The sequence below is a fragment of the Ovis aries genome, chromosome 19 (genome assembly GCF_016772045.2).
Source record: "Ovis aries strain OAR_USU_Benz2616 breed Rambouillet chromosome 19, ARS-UI_Ramb_v3.0, whole genome shotgun sequence".
Taxonomy (NCBI): Eukaryota; Metazoa; Chordata; class Mammalia; order Artiodactyla; family Bovidae; genus Ovis; species Ovis aries.
This window is the reverse complement of record NC_056072.1, coordinates 4,215,505-4,231,943: the sequence shown is the minus strand read 5'-3', so window position 1 is coordinate 4,231,943 and position 16,439 is coordinate 4,215,505. Positions and strand designations below refer to the sequence as shown.

The following is a 16,439-nucleotide window of genomic DNA, read 5'->3' as shown; positions in this document are numbered from 1 at the left end:
ATCTTTAATTCTTACATGCGTTCCCAAACATGAACCCCCTCCCACCTCCCTCCCCATAACATCTCTTTGGGTCATCCCCATGCACCAGCCCCAAGAATGCTGCATCCTGCATCAGACATAGACTGGCGATTCAATTCTTACATGATAGTATACATGTTAGAATGTCATTCTCCCAAATCATCCCACCCTCTCCCTCTCCCTCTGAGTCCAAAAGTCCGTTATACACATCTGTGTCTCTTTCCCTGCCACACACATATGGACACCTTATCTTTGACAAAGGAGGCAAGAATATACAATGGAGTAAAGACAATCTCTTTAACAAGTGGTGCTGGGAAAACTGGTCAACCACTTGTAAAAGAATGAAACTAGATCACTTTCTAACACCGCACACAAAAATAAACTCAAAATGGATTAAAGATCTAAATGTAAGATCAGAAACTATAAAACTCCTAGAGGAGAACATAGGCAAAACACTCTCCGACATAAATCACAACAGGATCCTCTATGATCCACCTCCCAGAATTCTGGAAATAAAAGCAAAAATAAACAAATGGGATCTAATTAAAATTAAAAGCTTCTGCACAACAAAGGAAAATATAAGCAAGGTGAAAAGACAGCCTTCTGAATGGGAGAAAATAATAGCAAATGAAGCAACTGACAAACAACTAATCTCAAAAATATACAAGCAACTTCTGCAGCTCAATTCCAGAAAAATAAATGACCCAATCAAAAAATGGGCCAAAGAACTAAATAGACATTTCTCCAAAGAAGACATACGGATGGCTAACAAACACATGAAAAGTTGCTCAACATCACTCATTATTAGAGAAATGCAAATCAAAACCACAATGAGGTACCACTTCACACCAGTCAGAATGGCTGTGATCTAAAAATCTGCAAGCAATAAATGCTGGAGAGGGTGTGGAGAAAAGGGAACCCTCCTACACTGTTGGTGGGAATGTAAACTAGTACAGCCACTATGGAGAACAGTGTGGAGATTCCTTAAAAAATTGCAAATAGAACTACCTTATGACCCAGCAGTCCCACTGCTGGGCATATACACCGAGGAAACCAGAAAAGAAAGAGACACATGTACCCCAATGTTCATCGCAGCACTGTTTATAATAGCCAGGACATGGAAACAACCTAGATGTCCATCAGCAGATGAATGGATAAGAAAGCTATGGTACATATACACAATGGAGTATTACTCAGCCGTCAAAAAGAATTCATTTGAATCAGTTCTGATGAGATGGATGAAACTGGAGCCGATTATACAGAGTGAAGTAAGCCAGAAAGAAAAACACCAATGCAATATTTCTTTAGTTCACTCAGTTCATTTTTTTTTCCCTTGACTTAACATTTCTGGATTTTTTTCTACTGAATTTGGACTCAAACTTGTTCTATTTTCATAGATTTTTTTGTTCCTTTCACAGCACATTGTGTATCTTCTAGAGAAGTTGATCACAAATATGGTTAACCTTCAGTATGACTGGAGAATCTCTTTAAAAAACACATATTCTCAGATTCTGCTTCTAGACGCCCTTTATTGAAAACATGAAAAGAATGAAAAAAGTTTTGAATACGATGGTTAGCAGGGACAATCACTATAGCAGTGTTGGTATTTGACAACATGCTATGTATAATGTGGGCTTGTTTGTATGTTTGAATATAATGTTTTCTTCTAAAAGCTAAGCAAGGAGAGAACCAAGGAAAACTAGACTTAGTTGTGTAAATTAATTAATAAGTTAGTGGGGGTGTTAAGAATCTTAATTCTGCTCCAAGGTATAAGTAGAGACTTGTATTCTTGTACATTTCTGGGAATTCATTTTCTGTTAATCTTTGTTTTTTGAAGTTACTCATTGATTATTTTTTCCGGTAGCTTGCATATTTCAAAGGGAAATGTGGAGTATCTACTTCAGGGAATACAAAACGAGGGCTGGGTAGATATTTTGAATGACTTCTACATCACTAACTCATTGTTTGTTTTCCCTTGGAGTTTAGAATACATACTTTTGTGCATTTTATTCAACACTAAAGTATTCTCCAACAGGAATACTCTTACTTTGTTTAATATTTTATCTTTAAAAATTGGTGTAATTTCTTACACAAATTACCAGTTTCTTCTAAAGCCAGATCCATATGAATATAAATGTGAATGTTAGTACCCCTAGAATATGCCATTATTCTCATGGAATATGAGAATTTTTTGAACATTATATATTTATATTTTATAAATTATAAATTTATATTTTTGAACATGAATGATTTCAGAAGGTCTTTTACTTCTGCAGTTCACCTTTGAGTTAGAAATGTCTACATGTAAAATTAATTTGGCCCTGGGCTTATCAAGTAGCTCTCTTCAATTATCTTAAACAAAAATAACAGGGAAGACAGTTTATGTTTGATATAGAGATATTATTACCAAATGGATCCTAAAAGCCTAAAGTCTTTCATCAGTATAGGGGGGAAAAAAAGAGTAAAAGTTACTCATCAGAATAAGAAAATGAGCCCTCAGTACCACTTCACCTAAAAGTTTATTCCTTTTATTGAAAGGCATAAAATTGCTTAAGTCACTTTTCCAGGGATGCTAAAAATAATAATAATAATTTCAATAGAGAAAGACAGGGAAAGACAGTTTGTATTTGTTTTGAATTACACCACTTTCCTGAAGTTGGACATTGCCTTTTCGTTTGGAATGCTTCTTAGATATGGAGAATGTTCAAATATGCTTTGGCCAGGAGATCCTGAGTTTGATTAATTCCAGTAGTGGATAAAATGTGTGTCCTGTAGGTGGGAAGGAAGGCAGCCCATCTCTGAATGAGGCTGACACATTCACAGCACTCCAGTTTCTACCTCCCCTGTGTAATATATTTGTGAATAGCTTCTATAAATGTTGAATTGATATAAATCATATTGTAATAAACATAGGATGCAGAGAAAATCAGAGATGGCAGAAGCCTATCATTTAATTTTATTATTAACTTTAAGCTCCATTTTCAAGCAACAGCTAAACTGGCTGTGAAGCTGTCAAACATTTTTATATTTGTTGAGTAATTGTATAGAAAAATGATGATAATTAAACAACTTTAAAAAATAGACATTTTCTAGATTATATGTGTGCATGTATGTATGCATATTCAATTGTATGTTAAACTCCCTTAAAGCTTTTAAAATATAAGTGCTATTGATCTTCATTTTCAATTCCTTGGTGCATGTGTTCTTAAGAAATAAAGATGTCCATCTTACCCAATCACAACCATTACCTCCAGTCCATAGGTAGAATGATTACCTCGAACCATTTTTGGCAGACTCAGTAATTACATCCTCCCAGGTAACTGGTTGGGAAATGAATTAAATATCCCTGGGTAAAAGCTAGTTTAAGATCACAACAATTTATCAGAGTTGAAAATTATTTCAATAATCAACACTGCAGGAAAAAAAAAAAAAAAACTGCCAATCAAGATTACTCTATCTGGCAAAGTTGTTCTTTAGAAAAAAAGGAAAAATAAAGATTTCCTCACAAAATAAAGCTTAGGGAGTTCATCACTACTAGACTTGTCACAGGGGTTCTTCAAGCGTAAATGAAAGGCTGCTAATTAGTAACACAAAACCATTTGAAAATATACAATGCACTGCTAAATGTAAGCATGCAGTCAAACTTGGAATTCCCTAGTTCTAAACAGTAGTGGTGTGTTAACCACTTAGTATCTAGTATCAAAGTTAAAGAAGATATTAAAAACCTACTATATAGTAATTTGTTAATTACTACACCATATAAAAAGAGGTAAATTGTGACATAAAAAATATAAAACAGAGAAAATATTTTTTGTGTGCAATTGAAAATTACACTGTAATCAGGATAAAATAGACTATTATAAGCTACTTTATATAAGCTTCATGGTAACCACAAAGCAAAACCTATATTAGATACATAAAAGGTAAAGAGAAGGGAATCAGAACACATCACTACAGGTAATCATCAATTCACGAAGGAAGGCAGCCAGAAGAAAGGAACAAGGGCACTGCAAAGTAGCTAGAAAAAATAATAAGATGACAGGACGTCCTTGCCTATCAGTAATTCCTGTAAATGTAAATGAAATAAAACTCTCTAATCAAAAGGCATAGACTGACTGGATGGATTAAAAGACCTACCTAACTGCTGCCTACAAGAGATTCACTTCAATTTTAAGGACACACATACTCTCAAAGTGAAGGGCTAGAAAAATACATTTGATACAAGTGGAAATCAAAAGAGAACAGGAATACCTATACTTATGCCAAACAATGTAAACTTTAAGTCAAAAATAGTAACAACAGACAAAGCAAAGCATTATATAATGACAAAGTGGGGTCATTCGTCAAGGATATATAGCAATCAAAAGTATCAAAGCACCAACATTATATTAAACAATCCTAATTTCTCAAGTGAGATGCAGATAACAATAAAATAATAGCAAGGCACTTCATTAATCCACTTTCAACAACAAATAGACCATCCAGACAGAAAATCAATAACAAAACATTGGCCTGGAACTATACCTTAGTCCAAATGAACCTTAGAGACAAGGGGAGACCATTCCACCTCACAGTAGCAGAATATGCATTCTTCTTCAGCACAGAAGAAACACTCTTTAGGATAGGTCAGATAAACAGATATAAGAACATTTAAGAAAACTGAAATCATACCAAGTATATTTTTCAACTACAGTGTTATGAAACTAGAAGTCAATAACAGAAGGAAAACAGAAAAAAAGGTGGACATTAGACGACATACTCCTGAAAAACCAATTTGTCAAAGAAGAAATCAAACGTAGAATTTAAAAAAATGCACGCATGTTGAAAAAGACAAAAATAGAAACACAACATACCAAAACTCACTGGATGCAAAAAAAAGTAGTTCTAAGAGAAGTTTATAGCAATAATAACAAAAATACAACACCCTTTCATGACAAACTCTAAACAAATTGACTATAGAAGAAACATACTTCAACATTATAAATGTCATACATGATGAGCCCACTGCTAACATCATATTCAATGGTAAAGGTTCAAAGTTTTTCCTTTACAATCAGGAATAAGACACAGGAGGGCATGCTCACCATTTGTCTTTTTCAGCATAGTGCTGGAAGTCCTAGCCAGAGCAATTAGGCAGGAAAAGAAAAGGCATTCAAATGGTATGGAAAAAGTGAAGCTGTCTTTGTTTACAGATGATATGATCTTATATTACAGAAATCCCTAGACTTCATTAAAAAGCTGTTTGAATTAATAAATGACTTCAGTAAAGTTTCAGGATACAAAATCAATATAAGAAATCAGTTGCTTTTTTATACACTAACAATAAAATATTTGAAAAAGAAATAAAATAATTCCATTCACATTAGCATCAGAAATAATGTAACAGGTAGGAATAAATAAAATGTATTCATTGACTTTTCCATCTAGTCACAGAAAGTGACATTTTCCCTATCATCTTCTGACATGAGATCCTTTGAGAAAATTCTTTGTTGGTGGGTTACTAGTAGGCCCCAACAATGTAGTGATCCCTGGACACCAAATAGCCTGCTGACTCTTGTATTCCTAGAAATGGTAAAAGCAAAGCAATATAAGCAGATTAAAAGCAATATTAATACTGCTATAGATTACAAGAGTCTGGATGAGGAAGCCTGCTTATGTGTCTCTGCATTCAGAAGAGTAGCTTTGGTAGACAACCTCATGGGGCTAGTGGTTGAACTTTTTAAAAAATCTAGAAGATTGTGCGCAATAGGTCCCTCATTCATTCATTAAATTTCTCCTCATGGAATATAACTGTTAGGACTCCACAGAGGTGATGAGTTTTTAAAAATTAATTATATGGGGACTTCCCTGGCAGTCCAGTGGTTAAGATTCTGATCTCCCGCTGATGGGGACCTGAGTTCTAGCCGTGGTTGGTGAACTAAGATCCCACATGCTATTCAGTGTGGCCAAACAATAATAATTGTATGCATATACATATTTGGAGTTACAGAATTTATTTTCCTTTATGCACTGACTTTTTAAATTTTCACTTCTGATCTCAAAATAAATTATTTTCCCCTCAAAACCAAGACTAAGTTCACTGATTTATAAAAAAGAATTCCTTTCCTTTGGTACCAACCTGGTTCTCCACAATGGTTGACATGGCATTTTTATATTATCCTAATGGTTGACATTTGGCACCCTACTCCAGTATTCTTGCCTGGAAAATCCTATGGACGAAGGAGCCTGGTGGGCTGCAGTCCATGGGGTCGCTAAGAGTCGGATATGACTGAGTGACTTCCCTTTCACTTTTCACTTTCCTGCATTGGAGAAGGCAATGGCAACCCACTCCAGTGTTCTTGCCTGGAGAATCCCAGAGACGGGGGAGCCTGGTGGGCTGCCGTCTACGGGGTCGCACAGAGTCAGACACGCCTGAAGTGACTTAGCAGCAGCAATGGTTGACACAGTATTTTTTACATTATTCCTGATGATCTGATATCCTCTTGGACACTTGGTATCCTTGGTGATAACCTAACTCTGATTTGTTCTAGATATCCCACAGTAGGGTGAACCACCTTTTGTAACTGGTACAGCAGTCATAGTTGTAGACCTGATAAGTAAAAGTAAGTAAAGTCGCTCAGTCGTGTCTGACTCTTTGCAACCCCATGGACTGTAGCCTACCAGGCTCCTCCCTCCATGGGATTCTCCAGGCAAGAGTACTGGAGTGGGTTGCCATTGCCTTCTCCAGGGGATCTTTCCGACCCAGGGATCGAACCCAGGTCTCCTGCATTCCAGGCAGATGCTTTAACCTCTGAGCCACCAGGGAATCCCTGATAAAACTATTTAAAGGCACTGAGCACGGGGTGACTTCTTCCGTGGAAGAAAGAACTGTGTTCTATTTCCTCATGATTGTAATTGACATGTGGGAAATAAGAAAGACAGCTGCTAAGGTGAAGATGACCAAAATTTGGCTGGTGGTAATTACTGACTGCAGAGTATATAGAGCTATTCTGGAGCTTCAAAACTTATATCAGGAAAAACTCAGTTTCTAAAGCTGTGCAGCCCTCCAGGGAGGCCTCCATGAAACCCTGGGAAATAGTGGGCAAGAGAAATCTTGGATGGCAGGCATGCATGATGTGATTGGCTAGCCAAGGAAACTCCTACACTGACAACACAAGAATTCCACTCCTGCCCAGCTGAATTCTACATGTATTAGCTACCAGTGATTTCTGTTTTCCAAACTCTCTGTTCCAAAGTGGTAGTTTCCATCAGATCCATGTTTCCTGGTTTTCTGTCATTCTGTACTGTGGGAACACAGATAACTTTGTTATTATTATTATTTATTTTTGGCTGTGATGAGTCTTAGTTGTGACACATGGGACCTTCAATCTTCATTGTGGTGTGCAGGCTCTTTAGTTGTGGCATGGGGGATCTAGTTCCCTGCCCAGGGATCGAACCCCCTCCATGGGAAGCACAGAATCTTCGTCACTGGACCCCCAGGGAAGTCCTGATAAGTTGTTTTTAAAAGCTATGAGTTGCTAAGCAGCTGAGTCTGGGGGTATTAGAGATGATATTGTGCCCGCATGCGATTGCAGGGTGAGGCTTTGAGGTGGGCTCCCTTCAGGAAAGAATGAATGCATGCTGCTCAAATAGCCAGGGAGATAGGCAATTCTTGCTTTTCTCCACTCCAGGTCAACAAGATAAAATATTCATCAGTCTAGAATCTCTTGCAGCTAAAGGAGAAACCAGATGACTCAGTTTTGGCCATTGAGATGTAAACACAAGTTCCTGAGCTAGGAGTCTGGAAAAGCTTTTAAAATTTCAGAATCAGTCTTACAATCCTTTAACCCTTTACCCTTTTCATATTCCTGGCTTAAATGTGGGTACAATATGCGGCATTTTACATAAGAAAATGCAAATGTATTGATGAACACCACATATGAAGAGCTGCAGAGAAGCCTTAACCTTGATGGCACTCAAAACTTTCACTGCCTTTCTACAGCTTTCTTGTTAATGAGTAAAGCAAACACCTACAAGGTAAACTGTGGTTAGTTATATTTTTTTTTTCTTTTCCTCAGCTGTTTTCCTTTTATGGTTGAGACATATTAATGACTTTCTCCTAAATACCCTAAAATTGTCAAGAACAGCAACAGTCAATAGTTTTAACCCAGAGCTGCAGCTATCCCAAGAGATAAACTACATGATGGAAATTCAGCATAAGAAAGAATTCTTATTAAATCTTGATTTTCCGACAGCTACCACAGTGCCTGGCAAGTAAAACATTTGTTGATTGATCCTATTGATTGTATTTCTCAGAAAACTTTTTAAATAAAGTAATACTTGAAGCATGCATCATGATTTATGGAAAGTTCAGTAACAAATTTAAATTTAACGCATAACAATATTGAATAATTAACATTCATTGAATTTTAATATAATCTAAGTGCTATGCTAAATTATTTGTTATCTTTTTAGTTGATTTTCACAGAAGTCCTATAACCAAAGTATTATTATTGGAGAATTTCAGAAATATTTAAATAACTTAGCCAAGGTGGTACAAGAGCCAGGATTCAAAGCCAAGTTTATCTCCCTCCAAACCTATGCTCTTAACTGCTGTGTATTAATAAAATATTTTAAATGTGTTCTGCTAAAAGAGACATATCCTTTGATCCCTAAAAACCCTTTTTGGCAGAACAGCAAGTACACAGAAAATGATAGTATGTGTTAATGGTTATACATTATGAATCAATTACCACTTACTGAAGGATTTATTGTTTAATTCCTGTTTGTTGACAAATCAGCTGAATTTTTCATATGCACACATTGGAGTTAGACATCTAAAGCGATTCACTTGAAATGTTTCATGTTTGCTCCAGGTTGCTATTGGGAACCTAGGTTATTTGTGGCATTTTGCTTGAAAATCCTGGAGTCATTAAATCCTGAGTCCACAACTGCATAGTAGGATATTGATAAGGATAAGGATGCAGGCAGCAATTCACTAGGTACTTGAATGGCAAAAAATATAGTGCAAGTTTTCCACACCCTGCAGACTGCAGGTTTATATGATAATAAATAACAGTTCTCACCAGGACAAAGAAAAAAAAAGGCCATGAAATCCAATAGCTCAGTGAGAAATCGGCTAATACAGGTGGTCAAGCGTGTTCCATTTCATTGTCAAAGGGAGGCTATTTATTTGCTTCTGGGTAGTTCGATTACAGAGTCATTTACTGCTGAGAGTTTTCCAGTAGGCAGATGTGGACCCGTAGCTCTAGGTTTTAGATTTAAAATCAGTGAGGAAAAAGAGAATAAGAACCTCCTCATAGACAGCATAATTGATAAGGAAGAGATCTTTAAGCAACTCCAGAAATGTAATAGATGCCTTTCAGCAAAGCAGTTGGAATCTCCTTACTGTGTACAGGGGACATGGGCAAGGGTCAACATACTGACTATAACTGATCATTTCTAGAAGTTCTTCAAGATATCTTCCCTTTGACAGTTTCCTGTCTAGATGAGATGTCAGTGATTGGCGTGTATATATAAAAGAGAGAGAGATTCCTTGTATACCAAAATGCTCAGAAACAAAAGGAAAATATTCACAACAAATTTTCAGTGGTTATAAAATCAAAGACAGCTTTCTTTTCCTCTTGCGCAAGATACAAGTGGTTTTTATCCAACAAATAACTGTCTCCTTCTGAGAGACATTTGAACAGTGGAGATTATACAGACTGTAATCATTATTTCTAAACCGCCACAATCTAGCAATTCACAAACTTTGGCAGTGTATCCAGAGAACAGATCAAAGATACGCCAATAACAAGGGTTTTACTTAAGCATGTGTCTCACCATTTTCTTGTCAATAGGCTCGAAATTCAATTTCTCTTTTGCATATCCCTAATAACTATGTTTTATAACACATGTTTGCTGGGTATAAGAAGCCACTACTAAAGTTGCCAAGTAACTTGATTCTTTCGTCAGGTAACCTTTAAACCAACACATGCATGTAATTCCCTTATTAATTACAAAGATTAACTTCATCAATCTTAGTTCATGACCAAATTCAAAACTTCTAGTCACAGTCATGAGGAGAAATGCATTACACAACTGAAAGGTTTCAAATTCTAATTTATCCCACCTAGAAAAACAATTAATGTGTCATCAAGGGCAACGAGTCCACCAAAGTAATCTCTATGGGCAGTGACCCACAATGAAAGGTTAACAGATATGGGAGGTATCAGCTTGCTAGAAGATGAAGAAAACCAAATAGCCCACCTCTAGTTATAGTTGTTGAAACTGGAAAATGTCATCAAAGAATTTTAGCAATGATAATAAAATCCTAATGACCAAAAGATTGACAACTTAGTGTAACTCAGCTCTCTCTAGGAAATGTTAAGAGTAAGTATTGATATATACACAAATATGACATAAATGCACTTGATCTGTATTTCAAGACTTGCTGACTTTCCACCTAACTTTTGAGAAGCCAAAGATCCACACGTTCACTGATAGGAATCAGAAAACTAAAGTTATATATGAGTTACTCCAAAATGACCATTATCTTAAAACAAACATGTACTGAGCCTTCCTATGTTATAACTGATATTTAAAGCATTTCTATTTGGAAATAATCCTAGATTTATAGGAAGATCGTATGGAGAGATCCCCTGGGGCCTCCACTCAGTCTCCCCAAAGGTTATATGTTAATTTTAGTAAAATATCAACACCAGGGAGTTGCCATTGAGTGAACAATATGTGTGTGTATTTCTCTATCATCTTATATGTGTAGATTCTTGTAATTACCACTGCAATATCAGGATAAGAAATTATTACAAATGATTTTATTTATTTTCTTGAATATAAAAATGCATTTTAATTTCAGGTAGAAAGTTCCAAACTACTACTGGTTTTACAAAACAATAACAGTGTATTGAAAATTATTAATATATGGGAGACTGTTACCTAGGAAAACTCTATTTTAAAGGCCAAAGTGAAATTCTAGTAATACAGACAATATACACTTGGGTTAAACTCATTTTCCTGCACAGATCAGACCATCCCCTCATTCAGGGATCATCTATCCCCAGCATGACAATGAGCAATTTTTCAACACATAGTTTATCAAAGACATCTTACTGAGAACTGTACTCTTCCAAAACTGTTTATAGGTGAGAGCCCCAGATTACACATGGGCACACACACACCTCTCCTATCTGGGGTAAAACAGAGCATTTCACAAGTGCCCTTGAATTGCCAATAAAGTAACCATAATAAAAGAGAACATTAATACATATACACAAACAGTTGATGAAATAAACCAGCCAGATTCTTCCAAGCCAAGTCTACAATGAGGTTTCTTATTCCTCCCTAACAAACATAATCCAAATGGTCACAAACTCCAATTTCAATTCATCTCATAGGAATGGAAAAACATACGATCACAGAAGAAAAAAGTAATAAAACAGAATTGAAACACCGTTCCTACCTTGGCCATCTGTGCCTGAACGCCATTTGCCTTGAGAGACGCTACTGCTTTCTGTGCAGCTGCTGGGCTGTCGAAATCTACAAAACCATACCCTGTGAAAACACAAAGCCCTGGGTTAGCGCTCGCAAGCATCTCTGTGTCACTGATGCAATGGGAGTTTGTGGTCACACTCGCACTTATGACCCAGGTTGAACCATAGACCTCAATCTATGGCCCTTAGCATGTCAGGAAAGAGATCACAATATTAAACATAAAATAATAACATGCTTATTTTCTACAGGTTGCTTTGGAGATTGGCTATGCCATCAGCAAGCTGATTTAGATTAATTTGGTGAATAAGGTAACATATTTAATCATTTCTTTCTTCAATGAATTTGTTGCAAGAATCAGGAACACAAAATGCTGAAAAATGTAGAAAAGTTTATCTCAAAAGGTAATTTTCTAAACCTCAAAAAACTTGATGGTATTAAAAGCAGTGCTAGAACCTGCATGAAGTTAGTACCGGCAAACTTAACAGTTTCTGGCATTCAAGCAGCCATTCAATAAATGAATGTTGAATGAATGAATGAATGAATGGTGTTGAATGAATGAATGAAGGTGACGAATGAGTTCAGGGAGATCTGAGCCTAGTTCCAGTTGATTTCCAAGCCCATGTTAATTCATTACAGGACATGTCTCTCTCAGATAACATCCTAAATAAACAGTTTTGACTGTTAAGGAACTTGTGATAAATAGACAAATATTCAAATGTCTTTTTAAAAATAAGAAATGAAGACCGATGTCACTTATTTGCTATTGTTTTTTTTGAAGCTTAAGTACAATCTAAAAAGAGCATAAAAGTTGCCTATGAAAGGGAGAAAGTCATGTCTGACTTTTTGTAACTCCATGGACTAGCTCACAAGGCTCCTCTGTCCATGGAACTCTCCAGGCAAGAACAATGGAGTGGGTAGCTGTTCCCTTCTCCAGGGGATTGTCCCAACACAGGAAACTGGGTCTTCCGTATTGCAGGCAGATTCTTTACCATCTGAGCCACCAGAGAAGTTCCCAAAGTTGCCTATATTGTACTTTGTGTGCCTCCATGCGCCTGTGTGTATAGTGAGGCTAAGGAAACAGCCAGTAAAATGTAATAAATGAAAAAGGGGGATTTTGCATGCCCGTGAAATATAGCTGTATTAGTCAGGGCTTCACCTGAGAGTAATCTCAGCTGCCAAAAATATTTCAAACTAGAAATGATCCAAGAATGTGTTTGGGGCACTCAAAGCCCACCCCACATGCATCCTGCTCCTCTTCTCTGCTGCCAGGCAGGTATCAGCTCTGTATTCCCTTGCTTCTCTCATGTAGAAGTTTTGAGGAGCACTGGTAAGGCAAACCTACTAACCGTGAACTGTGACCCTCTTCCCTGAAATAACTAAAGAGTGAATAGGAATTCAATTACCAAGTTGTTTCCTGTAATTAACTTTTTAATTTTCTCCCCTTGAATCTTGTCTTCTTTTTCTCCCTCCCAGCATGTTAACAAAAAAATGAACGTGTTACTCATCAGTGTACCATCCAATGCTCTTGAAAAGCTTGGAAGTTCGTGTTTCCAATGCACAAGGAAGGCTGCTCTGTTAGTACTACTAATTCCTCTCTTCCCACAAAATTCAAACTATGTGAGTAACATGAAGATTACCATCCCTGAGATGAGTAAAATGAGGGAAGGAGAAGAAAAAGAGGAGAAAGAGCAAAATAAGTCTAGAAGTAGTGTTAGGGGGAGCATATGATAAAATAAAATATAGACTTTATCTATTATGGGCCAACAACTGCCCTGGGTGGGCGATGTGTTGGCACCTGATGAAATGATAATGATACAGGTATCAATACCGTTGTCCTCATGCCTGTTTATGTATTTACACAGAGAAACCAAAGTGTAAGCCAGGTGACAAGACTGACCCCCCGGATCACAAGTTGCTTAATTGGTAGAGCAGGATTTGAAGCCAGATCTGCACAGGCCTCTCCAAATAGACTGTACAATGAACCACTTTATAATCTTACTTTGCAACCTATTTCTAGAAGCCTCTGAAGCCCACCAGAGAGAGAGGTCACAATTCTTCAAAATCTCTTAGATGTTGAGGCTAGCACATGAAATATAACAATCCCATAAAAAAATTCAACCCAGCTCATTCAGTCAGTACACTTATCTAGGGGGTGATTGAGTTCTCAGCACAATGGGCTACATGAGGTTTGATAAGTCACCTTTTCCACCTCCTGCTTTGGTCAAGCTTCCTCATTCATTCACAGGCTGCTTTCTCATTCAAGAATGAAATTCTATGTCAGGCATTTTGCCAGGTACAGAGTATAGACTAGTGGGGAAAGAATAGTTCCAGTTTGCATCCTTACTCAGCTTATCGTTGAGTTGGGAGATGAACATAAAAAGAATAACCACAAAAATGAATCTATAATAACAAATTGGTTTGCCTTCCTTGAAAGAAAATGAGAGCATATACCACAGACTCCGATGATTGACTGTTACTGAAGGTTTTACAAAAGCAGGGGCAGGAGATGACCTGCATTTTCATAACAGCACTCTCAGTGGCTTGTCCTGAAGATGGGATTGGTTGTAGGGGAGGTGGGATATAGGAGTGGGGTCAGGGAGATGACCTAGGGGCTATTATAGTAATCTGGACAAACAGCAACTGGCCATGAAATAGAAAGTATGAAATGGATGGCTTGACTTACATGTTGGAGGCAGAGTTAACAGGACCCAGTGATGGATGGACTGAGATCGAAATAAGGGAAACAAACAGACAAAGATTACCACTGTTTTTTTCAGCATTAAGCCAATGGGCAGGTGGAAATGTGATTTACAGAAATTGGGAGCCTGGAGGAGGAACCAGCGGGGGAGAGGGAAAATTAAAATATCAGTTTGAGACATGATGAGCCAGAAATGCTTGTGAGACATCTAAGTAAAAATGTCAGGTAGTAGCTGGATATATTAGGCTGGTGCTCAGAAAGGGGAACAAGACTGGAAATAAAATCTAGGAGGCCAACAGCATGAAGGTACAATTTGCAGAAATGGAAACGAGCACAGGTTTGGAGCTAAAACTTCACCACTGAAGTGTTAGTGAGATGAGAAAAGGAGATGTCAAAGGAGGCTGGAGGAGAATCCAATGGAAAGAAACAAGTGCAAAGGAAAGAAGGTGTCTCAAAGCCAAAGAGACAGAGAGAGACATTACTGGTGTCCAAGGCCACTGCGAGAGTAAGATGGGAGCTGGAGACGCCCAGTGTTTTAAGGATGTGAACTTGTCTTTTTTAACCATGGTTGATTTATAACATTGGATTAGTTTCATGGACACAGCTTCAGATTCTTTTTCATTACAGGTTGTTACAATACTGAATATAGTCCACTGTGCCTTATGGTAGGTCTTTGTAGCTTATTTTATGTACAGTAGCGTGTATCACGTGTTCTTACCATGCTCAGCTACAGGCCAGGGATGGGGACTGAAGGCTGCTTGAGTGGTTGAAGAGCAAGAGCAAGATGGAGAAGTAGAGAGGGTTTACAGTCTTGTCTGCTATTCTGTCGCTGGGAAGGAGAGCTAGGAGCCAGTTTTAGCTTGAGGGGTATGTGAGGCTAAGGAGCTGTTTATGTTTGTTGCTTGTAAGATGGGAGATGCTAGGGTCTATGGTTTCCAACCTTAGCTAGATGCTAGATGCACTTGTGAGCTTACAAAACCAGCAATGCTCATTTTTCACCTCTGGAAAAATGAAATAAGCATCTCTGGGAATGTGGTCTACTTGTCTGCACATGTGTACCTATTCCCTGGCCTGGGTTACAGTACTACTGAGTATTCACTCAAAATATTAAACATGTATTTATTTGTTACTCTGCTATGAGACAGATGTTGCTCTTAGTACGTTTGAATGCTGCTAAGAAAGATCAAGCAGAAGTCAAGAGATTAAAGCTTTAGGCAGAAAGACAGATAATTTTTAGGATAATGTTCCTGAGAAAGTGGAAGTGTTAAAGGGGTTCTAGAACATGGCTAAAGTGCTGTCCTGTGCTAAAACAGGGACCTGGTGTTTTGCTCATAGTAACTGGAAGGAAGAAAAAAAAAAAAAAAAAACATTGTCTAGGTGTTATTTCTTTCTGTATCTTTGTTTCCGGGACACAGCCTGAGCTTAATAAACATTTGTTGAAATTAATTGAAACCATGTTTAAAAAGATGCTAAGTTACTCCATGGGACTTATGCGAAGATTAACTAATAAAGGTGTCTTAATACACATTGACTCTACCAAGCAGCCATGGTTCACTCAGCCATGCTGCCAGCCGGTGAGGCCCCAGGGATTTCACGACTCCTGGCTGCTATGACAGCGTGGCTTCCTCCATTTCGTCCACCCCACACATCCCCCAGGATAGTACAAAATCGTGAGGCTGAGCTCCAGGCTAAACTTCAGCCCAAACAGAAGAAATCCCTGTCAGGGGAGGAGACTCCCTGAGCCTGCTCTGAATCAGGGAGGTGATAGGTGAACTTTGAGGAGAGTGTCTTTCGAAAGAGCCATCGTGCCAGCAAAGAGAGGGGCTCTTTAGTACAAAACATCTCTCCTGAAGACTCCTGGGAAACAAAGTTATAAAATAATCAATGTTTTGGGGGCTTTCCTGGTATTTCAGTGATTAAGACTTCACCTTCCATGGGCTGTAGGTTCAATTCCTAGCTATAGGGAGTGAAGATCCCTTATGCCTCATGGCCAAAATAACCAAAACATAACACAAAAGGAATATCATAACAAATTCAATAAAGACTTTAAAAATGGTCCACACCAAGAAAATATTAAAAAAATACTTCAGTAAGTTCTGTTTTTCATAAAAACTTACTTTCACTAATTAAAATGAATGTGTACAGGTAAAACATCTCAAGTAATTCCCCCCAAAACGCCATGATTCTGGAGGAAAACGCTGCACTCTTGAGTTTTATGTGACAGCGTATACTA

At 37.6% G+C, this 16,439-nt stretch overlaps 1 protein-coding gene across 10 annotated transcripts in view; it reads right to left on the bottom strand.

Annotated features, from left to right (window-relative positions):
- Nucleotides 1-16,439, bottom strand: part of RBMS3 (RNA binding motif single stranded interacting protein 3) — an 816,868-nt gene that overhangs the window by 455,739 nt on the left and 344,690 nt on the right. For all 10 annotated transcript variants that reach the window (XM_004018199.6, XM_015102101.4, XM_015102103.4 and 7 more), the window contains exon 4: nt 11,477-11,568. In XM_004018199.6, the coding sequence (XP_004018248.3) occupies nt 11,477-11,568 (92 nt within the window). The remainder of the gene's footprint in view (nt 1-11,476; nt 11,569-16,439) is intronic.